The sequence below is a fragment of the Lucilia sericata genome, unplaced genomic scaffold (genome assembly GCF_015586225.1).
Source record: "Lucilia sericata isolate MDLA Ls3-8-SP2 unplaced genomic scaffold, ASM1558622v1 Contig000332F_arrow, whole genome shotgun sequence".
In the NCBI taxonomy this organism is placed as follows: Eukaryota; Metazoa; Arthropoda; class Insecta; order Diptera; family Calliphoridae; genus Lucilia; species Lucilia sericata.
Window position 1 is genome coordinate 155,223 of NW_023994353.1, and position 22,048 is coordinate 177,270.

The 22,048-nt window shown below is 30.4% G+C and overlaps 2 protein-coding genes across 2 annotated transcripts in view; both read left to right on the top strand.

Moving 5' to 3' along the window:
- Positions 1–22,048, top strand: part of LOC119603726 (longitudinals lacking protein, isoforms F/I/K/T) — a 193,232-nt gene that overhangs the window by 150,254 nt on the left and 20,930 nt on the right. The gene's annotated exons all lie outside the window — the stretch shown is intronic.
- Positions 145–9,993, top strand: LOC119603728 (kinesin-related protein 6-like). The gene is made up of 3 exons (XM_037955887.1): positions 145–701; positions 4,189–4,972; positions 9,825–9,993. The coding sequence occupies exons 2-3, from the start codon at positions 4,275–4,277 to the stop codon at positions 9,838–9,840; spliced, it is 714 nt and encodes a 237-aa protein (XP_037811815.1). The 5' UTR covers positions 145–701; positions 4,189–4,274; the 3' UTR covers positions 9,841–9,993.

A 22,048-nucleotide genomic window follows, 5' to 3' on the forward strand; every position in this document is an offset into this window, starting at 1 on the left:
TCTAGTCTATAGTCTAGTCTAAAGTATAGTCTATCACAAACTTTGTTTGTCTCATCAAATTCCTTAAAAATAAAAAATTTATATTTAAAATCTAAAAATACTATTTCCTTACTAATATGGGTTTCTTTTCTTCTAGGTAAACCATACAAATTGAGTGAAACCAGACAGTTCACATAATGGAAAAGAAATTTTACAATAATAACATGAAAAATAGAGGATATGAAATTAATAATTATTATTTTTTATAACAAAAAATCAAAAGGACATGTTATTTATTCTATTGTATAGAATAAACGAAATTGAAAGATTTTTATTAAAATATTTATTTGAGTAAAAGAAAACCAAAAATAGAATAAATCATCAAAATAATAAGCTATTTGTATAAAAGATTTTGAATATTGAACATTTTAAAATATATTTAGAGGAAATTACATTTCATTTGCAAATATTTTTTTATAATTTCTTAAATTTTATTAGAACATGTAAAGAAATTTAATCTAATCATCCATCCATCCAACCATTCGACCATCCTCCTCACAACATTTCATCATCAAAAATAAACGTATAAAAAAAACATGATCACTGCACACACTGTGGGACTTAATGGAATCATACTTACAAACAAAAACAAAAACAAACATACATTTGTAAATTTCTCATCAAAATTCTATACATCATCCAAATATAATTTTCATATAAATGTGGGTATTATCCTTTAGTTTTTTTCTTATTTGTTATTGTCTTTTTTTTTAATTATGTATTTATATGTATGTATGTTTATGTATATATACAATTTATGTTATTTACATACATATGTATATTATTAACTGTTTCCTATATGTTTTTGTTAGTTATTTTAAGTTTTATTATAATTTTAGTTTTAGTTTAGCTACAAAAATGCTGATTATGTTAGAAAGTTACATACATATCTCACATAGCTTTTTCCCACAATACGAAATCACCTTTAGACTATAGACTAGATAATACTATAGAGTAAAATATAGACTAGTGTCTAGACAAGGCTATAGCTAGACTACAGACTAGACTGTAGACTACACCATAGACTAGACTATGGATTAGATCATAGACTAAACTATAGACTAGATTAGACAATAGACTAGACTATAAACCAGTCTAGATAGATTAGACTATAGGCTAGACAACAGACTAGATTAATGACTATATTGAGAACTAGACAATAGACTGGACTATAGAATATACTATAGACAACACTATAGGCAAAACTATATACAATACTATATTCAAGATTATGGACAAGACTATAAACTAGGATATAGTCTACACTAGACTATAGACAAGACTATGGATAGACTATATACTAGACAATGGGCTGGACTGTAGAATAGACTAAAGATAAAACTGTAGACAACACTATATTCATGACTATGGACAAGACTATAGACTAGACTATAAATTATACTATAGACCACACTATAGACTAGACTATAGACTAGCTATAGACTAGACTATAGACTAGACTATAGACTAGACTATAGACTAGACCTATAGACTAGACTATAGACTAGACTATAGACTAGACTATAGACTAGACTATAGACTAGACTATAGACTAGACTATAGACTAGACTATAGACTAGACTATAGATTAGACTATAGACTAGACTATAGACTAGACTATAGACGGATATAGACTAGACTATAGACTAGACTATAGACTAGACTATAGACTAGACTATAGACTAGACTATAGACTAGACAGACTAGACTATAGACTAGACTAGACAACTATAGACTAGACTACGACTATAGACTAGACTATAGACTAACCTATAGACTAACTATAGACTAGACTATAGACTAGACTATAGACTAGACTATAGACTAGACTATAGACTAGACTAAGACTAGACTAAGACTAAGACTAGACTAGACTATTAGACTAGACTATAGACTAGACTATAGACTAGACTGACTAGACTAGTAGACTAGACTATAGACTAGACTATAGACTAGACTATAGACTAGACTATAGACTAGACTATAGACTAGATTGTAGACTAGACTATAGATTAGACTATAGACTAGACTATAGACTAGACTATAGACTAGACTATAGACTGGACTATAGACTAGACTATAGACTAGACTATAGACTAGACTATAGACTAGACTATAGACTGACTAGACTATAGACTAGACTATAGACTAGACTATAGACTAGACTATAGACTAGACTAGACTATAGACTAGACTATAGACTAGACTAGACTATAGACTAGACTAGACTATAGACTAGACTAGACTATAGACTAGACTATAGCTAGACTATAGACTAGACTATAGACTAGACTATAGACTAGACTATAGACTAGACTATAGACTAGACTATAGACTAGACTAGACTAGACTATAGACTAGACTATAGACTAGACTATAGACTAGACTATAGACTAGACTATAGACTAGACTTAGACTAGACTAAGACTAGACTATAGACTAGACTATAGACTAGACTATAGACTAGACTATAGACTAGACTATAGACTAGACTATAGACTAGACTATAGACTAGACTATAGACTAGACTATAGACTAGACTATAGACTAGACTATAGACTAGACTAGACTAGAAAGACTAGACAATAGACTAGACTATAGACTAGACTATAGGCTAGACTATAGACTAGACTATAGACTAGACTATAGACTAGACTATAGACTAGACTATAGACTAGACTATAGACTAGACTATAGACTAGACAATAGACTAGACTATAGACTAGACTATAGACTAGACTATAGACTAGACTATAGACTAAACCTGAATACTGGACTAGACTATAGACTAGACTATAGACTAGACTATAGACTAGACTATAGACTAGACTATAGACTAGACTATAGACTAGACTATAGACTAGACTATAGACTAGACTATAGACTAGACTATAGACTAGACTATAGACTAGACTATAGACTAGACTATAGACTAGACTATAGACTAGACTATACCTTAACCTGAATACTGGACTAGACTATAGACTAGACTATAGACTAGACTATAGACTAGACTATAGACTAGACTATAGACTAGACTATAGACTAGACTATAGACTAGACTATAGACTAGACTATAGACTAGACTATAGACTAGACTATAGACTAGACTATAGACTAGACTATAGACTAGACTATAGACTAGACTATAGACTAGACTATAGACTAGACTATAGACTAGACTATAGACTAGACTATAGACTAGACTATAGACTAGACTATAGACTAGACTATAGACTAGACTATAGACTAGACTATAGACTAGACTATAGACTAGACTATAGACTAGACTATAGACTAGACTATAGACTAGACTATAGACTAGACTATAGACTAGACTATAGACTAGACTATAGACTAGACTATAGACTAGACTATAGACTAGACTATAGACTAGACTATAGACTAGACTATAGACTAGACTATAGACTAGACTATAGACTAGACTATAGACTAGACTATAGACCAGACTATAGACTAGACTATAGACTAGACTATAGACCAGACTATAGACTAGACTATAGACTAGACTATAGACTAGACTATAGACTAGACTATAGACTAGACTATAAACTAGACTATAGACTAGACTATAGACTAGACTATAGACTAGACTCTAGACTAGACTATAGACAAGACTATAGACTAGACTCTAGACTAGACTATAGACTAGACTATAGACTAGACTATAAACTAGACTATAGACTAGACTATAGACTAGACTATAGACTAGACTATAGACTAGACTATACACTAGACTATAGACTAGACTATAGACTAGACTATACACTAGACTATAGACTAGACTAAAAACTATAATATTGACTAGACTATATACTAAACCTGAATACTGGCTTTAAGTTGAAAACGATTAGTAAATACTTTCTCACATATTCAGCTTTTTAAATATTTAAACAAAATTTGAAAGCTAGATTTAGTTTTACTATATTTTTTAGTTATTCTTTAAAAACACTTTAGTTAAACATTATTTTTTAAGTAAACATTATTATTTTATTTTTAATTTTTGTTTCTTTTTATTCTTTATTTCTTTTTTTCCCACATAATAATGCACCAAACAAAACCACTTAATGCCCATTAAATTATAATAAAAATTGGCTAAAAATCAAATACAAAACAACAAATTGGCAGATATTTATCCCATATTGGGTAGTCTTTTGGGTGTCGACACGAATAACAGTAATGAAACATCACAAAATAATACCAATAATGATCTCATGCAATCGTATGGTTATTTAAACAATAACAACACCATACTAACCACCACCAATACCAATACTGCCACAAATGCTAATAATAACAACAATAACAGCAGCGGCAATAATCAAGCCACGTTGAATCCGCATACCGGGACAACAAGTGCTCAAACAACACAATCTATACTAATAAATGCTTTAGCAGGAGGTCCCTCCATATTGGAACGTGGTGATTATATGCAATGTAAACATTGTAAACGTTTCTATAAATCGGTGCAAAAACTCCAAGAACATGTACGCAAATATTGTCTCAAAGAAAAGAAATACAAATGTGTTTCATGTGAATATCGTTCCCGGCGCAAAGATCATGTACTGAGACATGCTAGACGTAAACATAGCGATCTATATGAACAATATCGTGATGATGAAGAAAATCTTTTTGTTATACGCACCGAAGAGGAGGGAAGTTATGAGGCCGATGTTGATTATGAGGGGCCAAATGAAGACTATTTAATACCGGCTGTTTCGATGGGTATAGGCAGTAGTGGTGGTAGTATGGGTTTTGAAGGTCATAGTAGTAGTGTTGGTATTCCGTCTGCGGCTGCCTCTACTATGCAATCGATGGGCTTTAAGTTTGGTAGTCGTGATTTGATTATAACCGCAGTTCCTGTTCTACAAGAAAGTGAAGAAGATGATGATGACTATGATGAGGATGGAGAGTAAGAATCTGATGAAAAAAAAGCATATAACACTAGAACCTTAAAAAGGAGCGTATAAGAGTGTATGAGAGTAAATATGTAGTAATTAATTTAAATTGAAAACCAAGACCAAATATTTGGCTAGAGAGTAAGATCATTTTTACATTTTTCTATTTTCTGTTTATCAAATGGTTTTAGTTTATTAATTTAATAGAATTTTTATGGTAATTTATTGTTTTTTTTTTAATGTTTTACCAATTATTTCGCAAATTGACATTGTGTTTCCAAGTTTTGAATTAAAAAACAACAGTTTTTAGATCCAATAATCCATTTCCTATACATTATACACAATTGATATCTACAATATTATAATTATTCCCGGTTAAACAACAATTTGATTGTAAAACATAAGAAAATTAACTGAAAATCTGCAAGGATCTGGGGACTTAAACTGTCTCTTGTTTAGAAAACAAAAAATATTTCAAATTGTTTATGAAATACTTTGCCTTGTGTAAGCTTTTTACCTTAACGCTTCAAATTACTTTCTGATTCGATTCCAATATTACTTTCTGATTCGATTTAATGATGTCTGCCGTCCGTCAACTTCAACGGATGATATAAAACAATTCAAAAGTTTGAAATTTTGTCGGCCTGTGTTATTTTCAAATTCAACATTACTGATCACACAGATCAACAACTTTTTAATTCAGAGACCGCATGCCGTCTTCTTCTTTTTTATAAAACATTCATTGTTTTGATAGCAACTAAAGACATTTTCTCGGGTTAAAACCCGGCTCTATATGTTTTAGTACTTTGTCAGCAGAAATTTTAAAATTTTTGAATCATTTTCTGGAATTTTACAAAATCTACATTCAACAAATAAGTTTTAATTAAAAAAAATTGTAAATCTTTCAAAATTAACTTTGTTTTTAAAAACTCTTAACTTATCCCTCCTTTACAAGACTCTAGAATGCACAAAAAAAAGAATCTAAATATTACTAAAAAATTCTTAAAGAAAACAAACATATTATTCTTAAAAGTAATATTTATAAAAAAACATGATCTTAAAATTAAAAAAACACACAAAACATTCCTACTATAATTAAATTTATATAAAATTAGTTAATTTAAAACAAACCCTTATTAACAAATATAAAAGCAAAACTTTTATAGCAAAAAAAAAACAACAAGAAACAAAATAAACTTGAAATAAATCTTGCCATTTTTCAAATTAAATTAAAATTATTAAAAAAAAACTATGGCTGGGTTCAACAAACAAAAAATTGTTTAAAATTAAAACAAAAATTAATTTTTATTAAAATACCTCAATATATAAAATCACACAATAATTTTTTTTTTATAATATTTAATAATAATTATTAAAACTAAATCTAACTTAATGAATTATAATATAAGGAATTTTTTATTAGTTTTAATTTTAAATTAATTTTATTTTTAAAGAACATGATAAAATTTTGAAAATTTTTCTTTTTTAAAAACAAAATTAAAGAATTTTTACTATTTGTATTTTTTGTAGTAAAAAGTTATGTTTTATTTCTGCCATTTCTATGCCAACTTTCGATTCTTTCCCGTAACTTTTAAAAAGTGTTTTTTTTTTCAATTATTATTTTTATTAAATTTTAAATTTAGTGTAATTGTTTATTTAAAATATTAATTAAATAATATGTAAATGTTTTTAACAGTTAAAAGTATAAATTTTTCGGAAAAGATTAATTTTTTACATATTTAATTACTTTTTTATGTAATTATTTTACAGCATGTTTATAATAATAGAATTTTTGAAATTCTGGTCTAGTTCAGTTCTAGTTTAGTTCTAGTTCAGTTCTAGTTCAGTTCTAGTTCAGTTCTAGTTCAGTTCTAGTTCAGTTCTAGTTCAATTCTAGTTCAGTTCTAGTTCAGTTCTAGTTCAGTTCTAGTTCAGTTCTAGTTCAGTTCTAGTTCAGTTCTAGTTCAGTTCTAGTTCAGTTCTAGTTCAGTTCTAGTTCAGTTCTAGTTCAGTTCTAGTTCAGTTCTAGTTCAGTTCTAGTTCAGTTCTAGTTCAGTTCTAGTTCAGTTCTAGTTCAGTTCTAGTTCAGTTCTAGTTCAGTTCTAGTTCAGTTCTAGTTCAGTTCTAGTTCAGTTCTAGTTCAGTTCTAGTTCAGTTCTAGTTCAGCTTCTAGTTCAGTTCTAGTTCAGTTCTAGTTCAGTTCTAGTTCAGTTCTAGTTCAGTTCTAGTTCAGTTCTAGTTCAGTTCTAGTTCAGTTCTAGTTCAGTTCTAGTTCAGTTCTAGTTCAGTTCTAGTTCAGTTCTAGTTCAGTTCTAGTTCAGTTCTAGTTCAAGTTCTAGTTCAGTTCTAGTTCAGTTCTAGTTCAGTTCTAGTTCAGTTCTAGTTCTGTTCTAGTTCTGTTCTAGTTCAGTTCTAGTTCAGTTCTAGTTCAGTTCTAGTTCAGTTCTAGTTCAGTTCTAGTTCAGTTCTAGTTCAGTTCTAGTTCAGTTCTAGTTCAGTTCTAGTTCAGTTTCTAGTTCAGTTTCTAGTTCAGTTCTAGTTCAGTTCTAGTTCAGTTCTAGTTCAGTTCTAGTTCAGTTCTAGTTCAGTTCTAGTTCAGTTCTAGTTCAGTTCTAGTTCAGTTCTAGTTCAGTTCTAGTTCAGTTCTAGTTCAGTTCTAGTTCAGTTCTAGTTCAGTTCTAGTTCAGTTCTAGTTCAGTTCTAGTTCTGTTCTAGTTCAGTTCTAGTTCAGTTCTAGTTCAGTTCTAGTTCAGTTCTAGTTCAGTTCTAGTTCAGTTCTAGTTCAGTTCTAGTTCAGTTCAGTTCTAGTTCAGTTCTAGTTCAGTTCTAGTTCAGTTCTAGTTCAGTTCTAGTTCAGTTCTAGTTCAGTTCCAGTTCAGTTCTAGTTCAGTTCTAGTTCAGTTCTAGTTAAGTTCTAGTTCAGTTCTAGTTCAGTTCTAGTTCTAGTTCAGTTCTAGTTCAGTTCTAGTTCGGTTCTAGTTCTAGTTCAGTTCTAGTTCAGTTCTAGTTCTGTTCTAGCAGTTAGTTCAGTTCTCAGTTCACTTTCAGTTCTAGTTCAGTTCTAGTTCAGTTCTAGTTCAGTTCTAGTTCAGTTCTAGTTCAGTTCTAGTTCAGTTCTAGTTCAGTTCTAGTTCAGTTCTAGTTCAGTTCTAGTTCAGTTCTAGTTCAGTTCTAGTTCAGTTCTAGTTCAGTTCTAGTTCAGTTCTAGTTCAGTTCTAGTTCAGTTCTAGTTCAGTTCTAGTTCAGTTCTAGTTCTGTTCTAGTTCTGTTCTTGTTCTAGTTCTGTTCTAGTTCTGTTCTAGTTCTGTACTAGTTCTGTTCTAGTTCTGTTCTAGTTCTGTTCTAGTTTTGTTCTAGTTCTGTTCTAGTTCTGTTCCAGTTCTGTTCCACTTCTGTTCTAGTTCTGTTCTAGTCTGTTCTGTTCTAGTTCTGTTCCAGTTCTGTTTCAGTTCTGTTCTAGTTCTGTTTTAGTTTTAGTTCTAGTTCTAATTCTGTTCTGTTCTAATTCTGTTCTAGTTCTGTTCTGTTCTAATTCTGTTCTAGTTCTGTTCTAGTTCGGTTCTAGTTCTGTTCTAGTTCTGTTCTAGTTCTGTTTTAGTTCTGTTCTAGTTCTGTTCTAATTCTGTTCTAGTTCTGTTCTAGTTCGGTTCTAGTTCTGTTCTAGTTCTGTTCTAGTTCTGTTCTAGTTCTGTTTTAGTTCTGTTCTAGTTCTGTTCTAGTTCTGTTCTAGTTCTGTTCTAGTTCTAGTTGAGTTCTAGTTCCAGTTCAGTTCTAATTAAATTTTAAGTACAAAAATCGGATTTTAAGTACAAAATTACATTTTAGTACAAAAATCGTATTTCGAACAAAAAATCAGATTTTTATTATAAAATCAGATTTTTAGCTCAAATTCAGATTTTTAGAACAAAATCAGATTTATAGCACAAAATCAGATTTTTAGTACAAAACCGTACAAGCGAATTTTTGTGCTAAATGGGATTTTTGTTATAAAATGCGATTTTTAGTACAAATTCGATTTTTTATACAAAATTTCCTTTTAGTACAAAAATCTGATTTTAGTACAAAACGTGTTGTTTAGTACAAAATCAGATTTTTAAAACAAACACAGATTTATGATAGAAAATCAGATTTTTAGAACGAAACTTAATTTTTAGTTCTAAATCGACTTTAAAGTACAAAATCAATGGAATTCTTGGAAAAAAAATTTTTTTGATATAAATAACAAAAAATAATTAGTAATATCTTTGTTGATAAATATTTTATAATAATTACTTTTTAAACAAATATTATTTTCAAACTTAAATTTCAAATTTTTAGCTTTAAACAAATCTTTTATAAAACTTTAACATAAAAACATTTACATATTATTAACTTTTTTTAATATTTAAAATATTATTTAATATTTCTATAATAAAATGTACTTTCTTCTCTCTATGAAAAAAACCTACAGTTTTAAATACATAATAATAAATAAAAAATGTAATAAAAATAGTTTTAAATGAAAATTTTTTTTATGTAAAATTCTTGTATATTTTAATTATTCTAAATAAAGACTTTAAAAACAATAATAGATTTTTATAAAACTAAAGAAAAAACGTTTATAAGTTAAAAACAAAATTTTAATTTGTACAAATTATACTTCTTAGATGCGATTTGCTTTTAGTTTTTATTACTATTTAATATTGAATTGTTGTTGGCTGTTGCTTAACCATAAAAGCAAATTTCAAAAACCTCGTAAACAAAAACAAAAGTAAGCTTTAACAAAATTGGAAAATTTTTTAATAAACATTAAGGAGTTGCATTGTGTGCGAATAATGTTATATTATTAAATAAAACTATACTTTTATTTTTTTAACATCTTTTTAGGTTCCTCCTCCACTGAAAGTTATTGGACTATAGTAGAAACTGTACCCTATACTTTGGCGAATAGTCAAACAAATGGTGGTGGCACAGCAGCGGTCACTAATGTTATTAGTGCTCATAGTCATCAGCAACATCATCAAGTGCAGCAGCATAATAATACCAATATACATCATCATCACCAACAGCAGCAACATCAACAACCGGCCCAACAGCAGCAGCAACAACATCATCATCAACATCCTCATCAACAGCAGCAGCAACATCAACAACATGTTGCCACCACCACAGATCCCTCAAGCCTTATAGCTTCGGCCACAGTTGTAGTAGAAATTCCATCCGATACAGTGGGCATGCCCGGCAGTACCATACACTACACTTTGCCCAAGGGAACTGCAACGGATCATCAGCAAATCTTGAGAAATGTTCAAACATCAACAGCTCTAACAGCCGCCTATACTAAACTTGCAAATCCTCCCACAACAATACAAATTGTTAAGCACTCCTCTAATACGACACGTATTAACACTCCCGAAACAATTATACCCGATGTTCAAGCACCAACGCAGGTTCAGCATCAACAGGTACAACATATAACACTGCAGGAGTGTTTAGATGCCACCAATTCGAATGTATTGCAACAACATCATCATGCACCCACTCAGCATATACAACAAACCACAACAGCAACAGTAACGGGTGGTCAAACCCACAATAACACCCAAATTCAACAGGAATATATAAAAATTGATACATCACGATTTGAGGATAAAATGTTGCTTAGAAATGTTGTACAATATGAACAACAACAGCAGCAGCATCAGCAACAGCATCAAACGGTCTCCATAAGTACAACACCCACAACAACAACAGCTGCAACACAGGCCACCATAATAGTAAATGAAACTGTGGCCAAGGAACATCTACAACATCAGCATCATCATCAACAACAACAACAACAGGAGCAGATGGTACATGTTCAGCAACAACAGGAACAACATCAACAGCACGAACAATTATTAGCAGAATCGGTAACCACCTCCGCCTCCGAAGCTGATGATTTAGAAGATTTAACCGAATTAAAACCTTTATCAACAAATCACACTGTTACCGTGGCGTCCAACAATAACTCGAATCTTCTGGTAGCACCACCCTCTTCTCATCATGACACCTCCGAAAGTGATAATGAAAAATTCCTAACACCACCCAAACGTATTAAGACAGGTATTCTTAAACCCTCAGAAATTGCAGCAGCTGGTCTACAATATGTCTGCAATGTCTGTGGTAAATCATATAAAATCAAGGGCTCTCTCAAACGGCACAAAAGCTATGAATGTGGTGTAGCTCCAGGTCTGTCGTGTCCCTATTGTCCGCATAAATGTAAATATAAATCGGATTTGCGTAAACATATATCGCAAAAACATGCGCTCAGTATAACGACCACCAGTAATAATATAACTATGTAAAGTAATTGGAAATCTTGGAATTTTGAAATTCGGAAAATGCCATAATTTCCCAGATGCTTGGAGAGGAAAGCTTGATATTTTATGTAATGTACAAATTTTATAATTAAGTTTATTTCAAATCTGCATGCATTTTCGTTTTAGGAAATAGTAAATTACAATAGCTGTAAAAGCTTTTAGGTCCACAAAAGCTTAACGTCCCTACTACATTTAGAACTTTTTAAAAATTTTCTTAGAAACTCAAAACAACGATCAAATTCAAAATTGTATTTATCTAGTTTTTTACATATTTACATTTATTTTTATATCCACCATATGATTTCTTTATTTGGGTGTACCAAAGTTTTTGTATTCATAAACATCTCAAACGGTGTAAATATGTCCTTCTGTCTATTGCTACAGAGAAGATCAGTTACGGATATCAAATTTTTACATAACTTGTTACCCTGCCTCTGCAAGTAGATCTTGTAATCATACTATAGATTCAAATTTCGAAGATAATTCATAAAAATGTAAATTCCATTTAAATGGTCCTACACTCATTCCAAAAGTAAGGCATGTTCGTCCTTCCGTTTCTCCAAGTAGATCTTGTAATCAAATATTAGATTCAAATTTGGAAGATAATTCTTTGAAATTTCCATTCAATTCCCTTTAAAATGCCCATAGCTATATAAAATAAATAGAAGCGTAGATCAGTATTATGTACCCATAAACCATATTCTAAAGTTTAGTGGAATTCGGATTATATTTATCTATTGGCCCCATTGGTTCGCCTTCAGAACTTCATTTGACCTTTTTTAAATGACTTATAGTACTATAATTTTCACAATATGATTCTGGCTAGTTCTAGTTCAGTTCTAATTCAGTCTAGTTCAGTTCTAGTTCAGTTCTAGTTCTGTTTTAGTTTTGTTCTAGTTCTGTTCTAGTTCTGCTCTAGTTCTGTTCTAGTTCTGTTCTAGTTCTGTTCTAGTTCTGTTCTAGTTCTGTTCTAGTTCTGTTCTAGTTCTGTTCTAGTTCTGTTCTAGTTCTGTTCTAGTTCTGTTCTAGTTCTGTTCTAGTTCTGTTCTAGTTCTGTTCTAGTTCTGTTCTAGTTCTGTTCTAGTTCTGTTCTAGTTCTGTTCTAGTTCTGTTCTAGTTCTGTTCAAGTTCTGTTCAAGTTCTGTTCTAGTTTTGTTCTAGTTCTGTTCAAGTTCTGTTCAAGTTCTATTCAAGTTCTGTTTTAGTTCTGTTCTAGTTCTGTTCTCGTTCTGTTCTCGTTCTGTTCTAGTTCTGTTTTAGTTCTGTTTTAGTTCTGTTCTAGTTCTGTTCTAGTTCTGTTCTAGTTCTGTTCTAGTTCTGTTCTAGTTCTGTTCTAGTTCTGTTCTAGTTCTGTTATAGTTCTGTTATAGTTCTGTTCTAATTCTGTTCTAGTTCTGTTCTAGTTCTGTTCTAGTTCTGTTCTAGTTCTGTTCTAGTTCTGTTCTAGTTCTGTTCTAGTTCTGTTCTCGTTCTGTTCTAGTTCTGTTCTAGTTCTGTTCTAGTTCTGTTCTAGTTCTGTTCTCGTTCTGTTCTAGTTCTGTTCTAGTTCTGTTCTAGTTCTGTTCTAGTTCTGTTCTAGTTCTGTTCTAGTTCTGTTTTAGTTCAGTTCTAGTTCAGTTCTAGTTCAGTTCTAGTTCAGTTCTAGTTCAGTTCTAGTTCAGTTCTAGTTCAGTTCTAGTTCTAGTTCAGTTCTACTTCAGTTCTAGTTCAGTTCTAGTTTAGTTCTAGTTCAGTTCTAGTTCAGTTCTAGTTCAGTTCTAGTTCAGTTCTAATTCAGTTCTAGTTCAGTCCTAGTTCAGTTCTAGTTCAGTTCCAGTTCAGTTCTAGTTCAGTTTTAGTTTATTCTAGTTCAGTTCTAGTTCAGTTCTAGTTTTGTTCTAGTACAGTTCTAGTTCTTTTCTAGTTCTGTTCTAGTTCTGTTCTAGTTTTGTTCTAGTACTGTTCTAGTTCTTTTCTAGTTCTGTTCTAGTTCTGTTCTAGTTCTGTTCTAGTTCTGTTCTAGTTCTGTTCTAGTTCTGTTCTAGTTCTGTTCTAGTTCTGTTCTAGTTCTGTTCTAGTTCTGTTCTAGTTCTGTTCTAGTTCTGTTCTAGTTCTGTTTTAGTTCTGTTCTAGTTCTGTTCTGTTCTAATTCTGTTCTAGTTCTGTTCTAGTTCTGTTCTAGTTCTGTTCTAGTTCTGTTCTAGTTCTGTTCTAGTTCTGTTCTAGTTCTGTTCTAGTTCTGTTCTAGTTCTGTTCTAGTTTTGTTCTAGTTCTGTTTTAGTTCTGTTCTAGTTATGTTCTAGTTATGTTCTAGTTCTGTTCTAGTTCTGTTCTAGTTCTGTTCTAGTTCTGTTCTAGTTCAGTTCTAGTTCTGTTCTAGTTCTGTTCTAGTTCTGTTCTAGTTCTATTCTAGTTCTGTTCTAGTTCTGTTCTAGTTCTGTTCTAATTCTGTTCTAGTTCTGTTCTAGTTCTGTTCTAGTTTTGTTCTAGTTCTATTCAAGTTCTGTTTTAGTTCTGTTCTAGTCTGGTTCTAGTTCTGTTCAGTTTTAGTTTATTCTAGTTTTGTTCTAGTTCTGTTCTAGTTCAGTTCTAGTTGTTCTAGTTCTGTTCTAGTTCTGTTCTGTTCTAATTATGAAACAAAAACCCTATGTTAGTTTGAAAAGTGAGAAAGTTGAGAAAATCTGTGGAAAATCGATCGGAATCATTCGCTTAAGAGATAAAATTTTTAATCGAATAAGTAGTTAAACCAAGCAATTATAATCAAACTTTTAAAACAGATAGAAAGTGTTAATACCAATAATATAAAAACATCAAAGAATTGCGTTAATTCCATGTTTTGAAAAAAAAAAAAATTAATATTTAATTTAAATCCCATACAATATTACAATTAAAATAGAAATAATAATTAAAAAAACTTAAACACTAAACATTAGCTCAGTATGTTACCAAAATTTTTAATTTTTCTTAAATTATAAAAGACGTTATAAAAACACCATTTTTAAATATTATTATTAAATAACTATTAATAATATAAAACAAACTATTTGTATATAAATAACTACACATATTTAGTCCTTAAACATATATTTATTAAAAATTTAAACATTTAAGTAGTCTTATGTAATATTAACAATTTATTAATAATTAATAATATAATATGTAGGTTCAACAAATATTTAAGATCTTAAAATAATTATAATAAAAAAATCCAGTTTAAATATGCTAAAATGGAACAATTGTAATCAATATAATTTTGTGTGTTTTATTTGAAAACAAAACCAAGTTAAAAGCTCTGTTAAAGTAATGAAAATTCTCTTTAAAAATTAAACTTTCTTTAACATTTTTTTAAAATTGAACAGAGCTTTTCTTTTGAAAATATTCCCCTTTGTGTTGTCCCATGTGTGTTTGATTTTTAATAAAAAAAAAAGAAAAAGATTTTGTTACTAATATTGGTTTCTTTCTAGGTTTTGAAATTGTGGTTAAAACAAAATGGTTGTGCATGATTTTTTACTTTTATTCCCCTCCAAAAAAAACATGTTCAAATAATAGTTTGAGCAGTTCTATAAAGATGTTTTATGAGATGTATTAAGCAGCATTCTCTCTCATTTTCATTTGAGCCATGCGTTCGTCACAAAGCTAAAAAAGGATTTTGAAAAACTGAATAAACTGAAAATACAAATTGAAATGTAAATATAAACATTTTTTAATATTGAGTTATATTATTTAACATTGATGATGATAAAGAAGAATTTTATTAGTATTAAGTTAAATAAAAAGAAAATTATTTCTATATTGCTGTGACACTGATAAGTTTAATTTATGTAGATATAATTACACTAAAAGCTAATTTTACACTACTTATATGAGTTCTATATAAGAATTTAATAACAAATACCAGGGTCTAATTTAAGAAATACAGTAAATCTGATGAATAAACACAGATAGTGTGGAAATAGCTTAATCGTTATATAAACAGTTATGAGCATCTGAAATCGTTTTGAAAAATATTCCACCAAACAAAATATCCTGGCATGTGATGGATATTGTTATGCTTTAAAATTGTGGATTGCGTTTATAAACACTGTTTTGTAAACATTATTTTAAATGATGTATATTTTAATGCTTTCCACCATTTTTATAAAATTTTTAGTTAAAATTAATTTCAACTACTTTACCCTTTACTATCTGAAAACTTTCAATTTTAAAAGCTTTTACTTTGATGTATTCATCTCTTGCATGTCAATTCAATATTTTAAATACTATTGAACGAGAAAAATTAACCTTTTTAAAACTGCTCGTAAATCTTTAAAATATATTAATTACATATCAATGGTTACGAAATTGTATCTAACACAAATAAATATTATTCTTAGCCCACAAATACTATATATTCTGGGTTATTGTAAGATTGTAATACGATCCACTTTGGCAGAATTTCGAATATAAAATAAATCTAAACTAAACTTTTTTAGTTCAGTCCTAGTTCAGTTCTACTTCAGTACAAATTATTTCTAGTTCAGTTCTAGTTCTAGTTCGGTTCTAGTTCAGTTCTAGTTCAGTTCTAGTTCAGTTCTAGTTCAGTTCTAGTTCAGTTCTAGTTCAGTTCTAGTTCTGTTCTAGTTATGTTTTAGTTCTGTTTTAGTTCTGTTCTAGTTCAGTTCTAGTTCTAGTTCAGTTCTAGTTCAGTTCTAGTTCAGTTCTAGTTCAGTTCTAGTTCAGTTCTAGTTCAGTTCTAGTTCAATTCTAGTTCAATTCTAGTTCAGTTCTAGTTCAGTTCTAGTTCAGTTCTAGTTCAGTTCTAGTTCTGTTCTAGTTCTGTTCTAGTTCAGTTCTAGTTCAGTTCTAGTTCAGTTCTAGTTCTATTCTAGTTCTGTTCTAGTTCAGTTCTAGTTCAGTTCTAGTTCAGTTCTAGTTCAGTTCTAGTTCAGTTCTAGTTCAGTTCTAGTTCAGTTCTAGTTCAGTTCTAGTTCAGTTCTAGTTCAGTTCTAGTTCAGTTCTAGTTCAGTTCTAGTTCAGTTCTAGTTCAGTTCTAGTTCAGTTCTAGTTCAGTTCTAGTTCAGTTCTAGTTCAGTTCTAGTTCAGTTCTAGTTCAGTTCTAGTTCAGTTCTAGTTCAGTTCTAGTTCTGTTCTAGTTCTGTTCTAGTTCAGTTCTAGTTCAGTTCTAGTTCAGTTCTAGTTAAGTTCTAGTTCAGTTCTAGTTCAGTTCTAGTTCAACTCTAGTTCAGTTCTAGTTCAGTTCTAGTTCAGTTCTAGTTCAGTTCTAGTTCAGTTCTAGTTCAGTTCTAGTTCAGTTCTAGTTCAGTTCTAGTTCAGTTCTAGTTCAGTTCTAGTTCAGTTCTAGTTCAGTTCTAGTTCAGTTCTAGTTCAGTTCTAGTTCAGTTCTAGTTCTGTTCTAGTTCTGTTCTAGTTCAGTTCTAGTTCAGTTCTAGTTCAGTTCTAGTTCAATTCTAGTTCAATTCTAGTTCAGTTCTAGTTCAGTTCTAGTTCAGTTCTAGTTCAGTTCTAGTTCAGTTCTAGTTCTGTTCTAGTTCTGTTCTAGTTCAGTTCTAGTTCAGTTCTAGTTCAGTTCTAGTTCTATTCTAGTTCTGTTCTAGTTCAGTTCTAGTTCAGTTCTAGTTCAGTTCTAGTTCAGTTCTAGTTCAGTTCTAGTTCAGTTCTAGTTCAGTTCTAGTTCAGTTCTAGTTCAGTTCTAGTTCAGTTCTAGTTCAGTTCTAGTTCAGTTCTAGTTCAGTTCTAGTTCAGTTCTAGTTCAGTTCTAGTTCAGTTCTAGTTCAGTTCTAGTTCAGTTCTAGTTCAGTTCTAGTTCAGTTCTAGTTCAGTTCTAGTTCAGTTCTAGTTCAGTTCTAGTTCTGTTCTAGTTCTGTTCTAGTTCAGTTCTAGTTCAGTTCTAGTTCAGTTCTAGTTAAGTTCTAGTTCAGTTCTAGTTCAGTTCTAGTTCAGTTCTAGTTCAACTCTAGTTCAGTTCTAGTTCAGTTCTAGTTCAGTTCTAGTTCAGTTCTAGTTCAGTTCTAGTTCAGTTCTAGTTCAGTTCTAGTTCAGTTCCAGTTCAGTTCTAGTTCAGTTCTAGTTCAGTTCTAGTTCATTTCTAGTTCAGTTCTAGTTCAGTTCTAGTTAAGTTCTAGTTCAGTTCTAGTTCAGTTCTAGTTCAGTTCTAGTTCAGTTCTAGTTCAGTTCTAGTTCAGTTCTAGTTCAGTTCTAGTTCAACTCTAGTTCAGTTCTAGTTCAGTTCTAGTTCAGTTCTAGTTCAGTTCTAGTTCAGTTCTAGTTCAGTTCTAGTTCAGTTCTAGTTCAGTTCTAGTTCAGTTCTAGTTCAGTTCTAGTTCTGTTCTAGTTCTGTTCTAGTTCAGTTCTAGTTCAGTTCTAGTTCAGTTCTAGTTAAGTTCTAGTTCAGTTCTAGTTCAGTTCTAGTTCAGTTCTAGTTCAACTCTAGTTCAGTTCTAGTTCAGTTCTAGTTCAGTTCTAGTTCAGTTCTAGTTCAGTTCTAGTTCAGTTCTAGTTCAGTTCTAGTTCAGTTCCAGTTCAGTTCTAGTTCAGTTCTAGTTCAGTTCTAGTTCAGTTCTAGTTCTGTTCTAGTTCTGTTCTAGTTCAGTTCTAGTTCAGTTCTAGTTCAGTTCTAGTTAAGTTCTAGTTCAGTTCTAGTTCAGTTCAGTTCTAGTTCAGTTCTAGTTTAGTTCTAGTTCAGTTCTAGTTCAACTCTAGTTCAGTTCTAGTTCAGTTCTAGTTCAGTTCTAGTTCAGTTCTAGTTGAGTTCTAGTTCAGTTCTAGTTCAGTTCTAGTTAAGTTCTAGTTCAGTTCTAGTTCAGTTCTAGTTCAGTTCTAGTTCAGTTCTACTTCAGTTCTAGTTCAGTTCTAGTTCAGTTCTAGTTCAGTTCTAGTTCAGTTCTAGTTCAGTTCTAGTTCAGTTCTAGTTCAGTTCTAGTTCAGTTCCAGTTCAGTTCTAGTTCAGTTCTAGTTCAGTTCTAGTTCATTTCTAGTTCAGTTCTAGTTCATTTCTAGTTCAGTTCTAGTTTATTTCAGTTCAAACTCAATTTTCGATTCGGAAATTTGGATGAGGGGTTGAATAACGTCCAAATTCTAACCTTAAATTCGATAACAAAATCTGATTTTAAAGTGAAACAAAGCACTTAAGCAACTGCTTGTTCCTGAACGATAAATAATATAAACCTTGTTGTCAGCAACATTGCCTTCAAATAATTTAAACTTATTGATCAAATAAAACAGATAGTTTAAACAGTTTCTTTGTCTAATTTATAGTAAAAATTAAAATGTTTAGATTTGTATCAAATTGAAATAAATTAGATTTGTTAAATGTTTCTAGCAACATGTTGATTTTTAGTAAATTTGTTACTGTCTGTCTTTTGTTGTCTGTAAATGTTATGTAAAATAGAACTCAAATTTATAAACTATTCTCTAACAGACTAACTTTTCACCCCTTTTCTATAGAAAGTTATTAATATGGGAAAAAATATCTTTTATTTAAATTTTTATTTTCTTTATTTTCCCTTAGATGATTTAACGCAAAACCCCTGCACAATAACATCATCATTTTCCGAACAAACTCTAGCACTTCCAACCTTAATACCATCATCATCACATCTAGTAACTACACCACCTCCACCATCAACCTCATCTATCACAATTAGTAAAGTAAAATCGAAAAATTCCCGAAAACTTAACACTTCTACGGGCTGTCAAAATGAAAGTCAACATCAGTGTAAAGTTTGTTTAAGATATCTTCAGCATAAGGGTAGTTTAACACGTCATTATAAACAAATTCATGGCCTAAATGGTCAAGAAATTGCCAAATTGTATGATCAAATGCTGCAACCAAATCTATTGCAATTCATACGCAAAGAAATTAATAATAATGATAATACAAATTTGCTAGAGACATCTGTAAATAACGCTAATGAATCTGTTGTTAAAGCTAATCAAGTTAATAGTATTATTCCAAATCAAAATTGCTGTTTGGCATCTGGAAATAATGCAATAACTCAGGATTTTTTTGTTATCGATGAATTTTTAGATGAAAATGCTGAAATTAAGGAAATGAATGAAATGGAATTTATTTAGTAGAGTTTATGTTTAATATAGAAAAATGGAACTTTTATATGAATTGAAATACTATATTAAAAAAAGTTGTTAACATGTTTATGAAACTTATTAAATGTTTATGAACATTATTTTTATTTATAAAATTACATATATGAATCCTTTTAGCAACAATATGAATTTAACAAAATGTGAAATATTTTTCACTTTGAAATATTAATGCCTACCATTTAAACTCGTTAAACATGTTGCTGGCCACATGTTTACAATAACTTTTGGTACATTTTTATTTATAAATATAAACAACATGTGAATTATTTTTCTTCTTTTATTCAGCTTTCATTAAGTATTTTTTTAATTTTAAATTAAATATGTTTACCTTTATTTTAAGCTTAATAAACATGATGCTGGCAACATGTTTTCTATAACATTTGGTACATTTTTATTTTTTAATATAAACTAAATATGAATTCTTTTTTCTAATTTTGTTTAAGTTTTGTTTTTTAATTTTAGGTCTCTTTGTTGTCAATTTAAACTTAATAATCACGTTATTGGCCACATGTTTACAATTACTTCTTGAAATATTTTCATTTATGATACAAACAAAATGTGTACTATTTTTCACTATTCTGTTTATTTCACTTTTTCTTAAGTTTTCTCAAATTTATAATCATTTTGACTTTAAATTTGATAATAATGTTGCTGGCAACATGTTGGCAACAATTTAGCGTACATTCCTTTAATTTATTTTAACATATTGTGCAAATGACGAGAAAGTCGGGGACCGTACATATTTATAACGTCAAGAAAGAGAAAGCTCTCTCACTTAACCTGAAAACAGACGGTGGATAATTTTTAAAATTACGTTTCGATAAATGAACAATACGTTGTTAGTATTTCCAGTATTGTCTGATATAGGCCGATCAGTATATATAAAGTATACTTTTCCATCGGTTTCATCTATATTTCCGATGCTATAACAGCTCAAAGTCAGCTTTATAAACATCGTTATAACTTGATCCTTCTTTGAGATATCTTAAGATAAAGTTTGTCTAAAGTAGCCTAGTCTGTGGTCCAGTCTATAGTCTAGTATATAGTCAATATTCTAGTCTATATTCTAGTCTATAGTCTAGTATATAGTCTAGTCTAAAGTCTAGTCTATAGTCTAGTCTATAGTCTAGTCTACAGTCTAGTCTATAGTCTAGTCTAAAGTCTAGTCTAAAGTCTAGTTTATAGTCTAGTCTATAGTCTAGACTATATACTAGTCTATAGTCTAGTATATAGTCTAGTCTAGTCTAGTCTATAGTCTAGTCTATAGTCTAGTCTATATTCTAATCTATAGTCTAGTCTATAGTCTAGTCTATATTCTAGTATATAGTCTAGTCTATAGTCTAGTCTATAGTCTAGTCCATAGTCTAGTCTATAGTCTAGTCTATAGTCTAGTCTATAGTCTAGTCTATAGACTATAGTCTATTATATAGTCTATTATATAGTCTAGTCTATAGTATAGTCTATAGACTAGTCTATAGTCTAGTCTATAGTCTAGTCTATAGTCTAGTCTATAGTCTAGTCTATAGTCTAGTCTATAGTGTAGTCTATAGTCTAGTCTATAGTCTAGTCTATAGTCTAGTCTGTAGTCTAGTCTATAGTCTAGTCTATAGTCTAGTCTATAGTCTAGTCGATAAGCTAGTCTATAGTCTAGTCTAGTCGATAAGCTAGTCTATAGTATAGTCTAGTATATAGTCTCGTCTTTAGTCTAGTCTATTGTCTAGTCTGTAGGCTAGTCTATAGGCTAGTCTATAGTCTAGTCTATAGTCTAGTCTATAGTCTAGTCTATAGTCTAGTCTATAGTCTAGTCTATAGTCTTGTCTATAGTCTAGTCTATAGTCTACTCTAGTATATTTAGTATAACTAGTCTAAAGTCTAGTCTATAGTCTAGTCTATAGTCTAGTCTATAGTCTAGTCTATAGTCTAGTCTATAGTCTAGTCTGTAGTCTAGTCTATAGTCTAGTCTATAGTCTAGTCTATTGTCTAATCTATAGTCTAGTCTATAGTCTAGTCTATAGTCTAGTCTAGTCGATAGACTAGTCTATAGTCTAATCTAGTCTATAGACTAGTCTATAGTCTAGTCTATAGTGTCGTCTTTAGTCTAGTCTAGTCTATAGTCTAGTCTATAGTGTCGTCTTTAGTCTAGTCTAGTCTATAGGCTAGTCTATAGTCTAGTCTATAGGCTAGTCTATAGTCTAGTCTATAGTCTAGTCTATAGTATAGTCTATAGTATAGTCTAGTCTATAGTCTCGTCTTTAGTCTAGTCTATAGTCTAGTCTACAGTCTAATCAAAAGTCCAGTCTATACTCTAGTCTAGTCTATGTTCTATTCTATGATCGAGTCTAGTATATAGTTTAATCTACAGTCTTGTCTATATTCTACCTTAAAAAAGATAAAGGACAACAAATGTTGCGTTAACGTATTTGAAACACAAATATTATAAAAAGTTGAAAACTTTTTTTTTATATAATTAAAATAAAATTATTTAATATTAAACATAACAATCTAATTAACAATTAGCAATTTATCAACAAAGTACAAGTTTTATTTATAATTAGGTATTAACGATTTTTTTCATGATTTTAAGCAACATGTTGCTAACTATGTATGTATAAACCTACAATTTGTTAATGAATTCTTTTTTATTTTTATTCCTTTAATGTATTTTTA